The sequence below is a fragment of the Impatiens glandulifera genome, chromosome 3, assembly GCF_907164915.1.
Source record: "Impatiens glandulifera chromosome 3, dImpGla2.1, whole genome shotgun sequence".
Taxonomy (NCBI): Eukaryota; Viridiplantae; Streptophyta; class Magnoliopsida; order Ericales; family Balsaminaceae; genus Impatiens; species Impatiens glandulifera.
The window spans coordinates 44048845-44052398 of NC_061864.1; the positions used below are offsets into that span (position 1 = coordinate 44048845).

The following is a 3554-nucleotide window of genomic DNA, read 5'->3' on the forward strand; positions in this document are numbered from 1 at the left end:
AAGATTGTCAAAAAGATGGAAGTGTTTTAAGATGAGAAGATCTTTTATGGTAGAGAGGAGTTTGATGATATGGGAGGTAATTTGTATGATTCATTATTTAAACTCGATTCTAGAAAGAGAAAACATGAAGAGATTGAAGATGTAGTTCTTCTCAAACCTTCCATGAGGAAGAGAGGATAATTACTCCCCCCAACCCATCTCATATGTTCCTCCCAAACCTGCCACAAGGAGAAGAACATGCATACCTACCACCTCTCATTCTATTTACAACGCCACCGAGACTTAAGTAGACGATGATGGCTCTAAAATGACTCCAACATCAACAACTCCGCAAGATGATGATGGCCCTCAAATTACTCCAACATCAACAGCTCCTCGGGATGGATGTAGATTGGATGAAATGACGAAAGAAGTAAATGAACTAAAAACTTAAATAAATCTCATAAAAGAGATATTGAACCAACTACAAGAATATATTGGCATTAGATATGTCACACTTGAGGAGGAATAGATCAAGAGAATATTGAAGAGGAAGGAGAACAAGATGATTGAGGAGAAGAAGGAGGAAGACAGGGATGAGGTATGTACAATTCACATTCACGCTTTTTCTATAAATTCACATTTTTGTCTAACTTTTTCTAATGTGCATGACAAGATTAAGGAGGAAGACATGGAGAACGTGGAGGATCTGGTGAAGGTGGAGAAGAAGAAGAAGAAGAAGAAGAAAAAGAAGAAGAATGTGAAGGTGTAGAATAAGAAGAAGAACGACAAGAAGAAGTATGTACAACTTCACGCTTTTTGTATAAATTTATGCTTTTTGTATAGGTTCATGCTTTTTGTCTAATTTTTTTCCAATGTGCATGACAAGATTAAAGAGGAGGATGTGGAGAAGGTGGACGTGTTGGTGAAGATTGAGGAAGACAAGAAGAGGGTTGAGGAAGACAAAGAGAAGATTGAGGAAGATAAGGAGGAGGATGTGATGGTGGAGGATCAAGTGAAGTTGGAGAATAAGAAGAAGAAAAATAAGAAGAAGGTGAAGGTGGAGAAGAAGAATGTATGTACAACTTCATGTTTTTTTTATAGCTTCACGTTTTTTGTCTAATTTTTTCCAATGTGCAGGACATGATTGAGGAGGAAGATGTGGAGAACGTGGATGTGTTGGAGAAGGATGAGGAAGACAAAGAGAAGATTGAGGAAGACAAAGAGGAGGATCTGGTGCTGAAGATTGAGGAAGATAATGAGGAGGATGTGTTTGTGGACAAGATTAACAAAGACAAGGAGGAGGATATGTTTGTAGAGAACGATGAGGTATATACAATTCACATTCACGTTTTTTGTATAGCTTCACATTGTTTATCTATTTTTTCTAATGTAAAGGAGGTGAATGAGAATATTGAGGAAGACAATGATGAAAATGTGTTGGAGGAGAAGGATGAGGATCTGATGAATGAGAAGATTGATGAGGAAGACACGGAGAAGATTCAAGAAGAAAATGAGAAGATTGAGGAAGACAACGAGGAAAATATGTTGGGGGAGAAGGATGAAGATCTAGTGAATGAGAAGATTGATGAGGAAGACAAGGAGAAGATTGAGGAAGACAGAGAGAAGGATGTATTTGTAGATAGAGAGGACAAGAAGAAGGTGGAGAAAAATAAGGAAGACAAGGAGGAGGATGTGTTTGTGGAGAAGGAGGACAAGAAGAAGGTGGAGAAGAAGAAGGAAGACAAGGAGAAGGAGGACAAGAAGAAGGTAGACAAGAAGAAGGTAGACAAGAAGAAGGTGGAGAAGAAAGTGGATAAGAAGAAGGCATACAAGGAGGAGGATGTGATTGTGGAGAAGGAAGCAATGAAGAAGGATTTGGAGAAGAAGGTGGAAGAGGATGTGGTGGAAGTGAAGAATAGTGCACTCCAATATAAGAGAAAAGGGTTGGGATCAAAATTACTTACTCCTTACACCGACCCTTCTGGAAAAAAATGAGGGTCAATGATTAGGGATGGCAATGGGGCGGTTCGGGGCGGGGAATGCAATTACCATCCCCGCCCCATTTTAATTTCGGGGATTTTTTTAATACCATCCCCGCCCCATTCGGTTTTTTTTGGTTTCGGGGAAACCCGCGGGGCACCGTTAATAATTTTTATTTAAATAAATAAACAAATATTATACAATAAAATTATATAAACCCATTTTTTAATATAATATATATTGTAATATATTAAAATTTTATATTATTATAAAGAAATAATTTTAATACTCTTATAAAATATAGTAAATAAATAAATATATTGGTGATTTAATATATTTAATTATGTTTATGGTATTCGGGGCAAAATCGGGGTGAAAACGGGGTGAAATCGGGGTGGGTCGGGGCGGGGGACACAAATACCATCCCCGCCCCATCCTCGTTCGGTTTCGGGGAAAAACCGTCCCAAACGGGGCAATTCGATTCGGTTTTCGCGGGGCGATTTTAAATTGCCATCCTTATCAATGATCCAATCAAGGTCGATCCTACGGTAAAATTTGAACCAAAACTACTGAATAAGTTAACGAAAAAAAAGAGTTTAAATTGGTGGATGTCAATATTGGCTTAGCATGCTATAAATTCTTCAATACAATACTGAAGAAATCTTTGTGGCTCACTGGTGAGGTATTCTTCATTCTAGAGTATTCACTCTTATTGTATAATTTACGCGTATTGTGCATCACACTTATTGTATAATTCACGCGTATTGTTCAGAAGATTAATGACGGTTGTTTTTTTACTAAGAAGAAGAGTAGTCGAATTCCCTAAGTCATATACTAAGGATTTCACAATTGTGGATCGTCATCTCACTACTATGTTGTCATCACACTATAAAAAGTTTTCTAATGATCCAAAACGATTTTCTTTTGATATATCCTTTATGGAGTATTATTGGGGTGCGGAGGACATATATATGCTCACATGGAGTACAGTTGATGACATTTATGTCCCACTCAACCTCAAACTGGAGCACTGGGTAATGTATGTGGTGCGACTAAAAGAATGACGAATTGACATTTACAATTATGATTAATCAATTTTCAAGGAGGGAAATTTTGAAAAATATATGCAATCCCTCTGTGAAATGCTTATGTACTTACTTAAACAAGTAATGTCTGAAGTGGAAATAGCCAAGTATCCTAAGATGACCTTGAACATTTTTAATTTACATAGGATCAGACATTTAAAAGTCCCAAGATCAAAATTAAATGGAGACTATGGTGTATTTGTACTAATGTATATAGAGTACCTGACCGCTAAGCTTGATCTAAAGGATGTGGTATTAGAGAACATGATTTTTTAGAAAGAAGTGGGCAGTCAGGTTGTTCACTTAAATTATAGACCCATGAATTGTTATTTTGTAATTCTTTTATGTGACATTCTTTTTATGTAATAGTGTTCTTCTCTTCTATTGTAAATTTATTTTCATATACTATAAATTTTGACAATACGCGTGAGTTGATGCAGTACGCGTGAGTTGTTACAATACACGTGCGTTGTTGTAATACGCGTGAGTTGATGCAATACGCGTGAG

The 3554-nt window shown here is 36.9% G+C and overlaps 1 protein-coding gene across 1 annotated transcript; it reads left to right on the forward strand.

The window, feature by feature from the left end:
• Positions 1–307: 307 nt before the first annotated feature.
• Positions 308–1977, forward strand: LOC124930256 (glutamic acid-rich protein-like). The gene is made up of 6 exons (XM_047470611.1): positions 308–412; positions 512–580; positions 656–745; positions 869–1054; positions 1120–1308; positions 1378–1977. The coding sequence occupies exons 1-6, from the start codon at positions 308–310 to the stop codon at positions 1975–1977; spliced, it is 1239 nt and encodes a 412-aa protein (XP_047326567.1).
• Positions 1978–3554: the final 1577 nt, after the last annotated feature.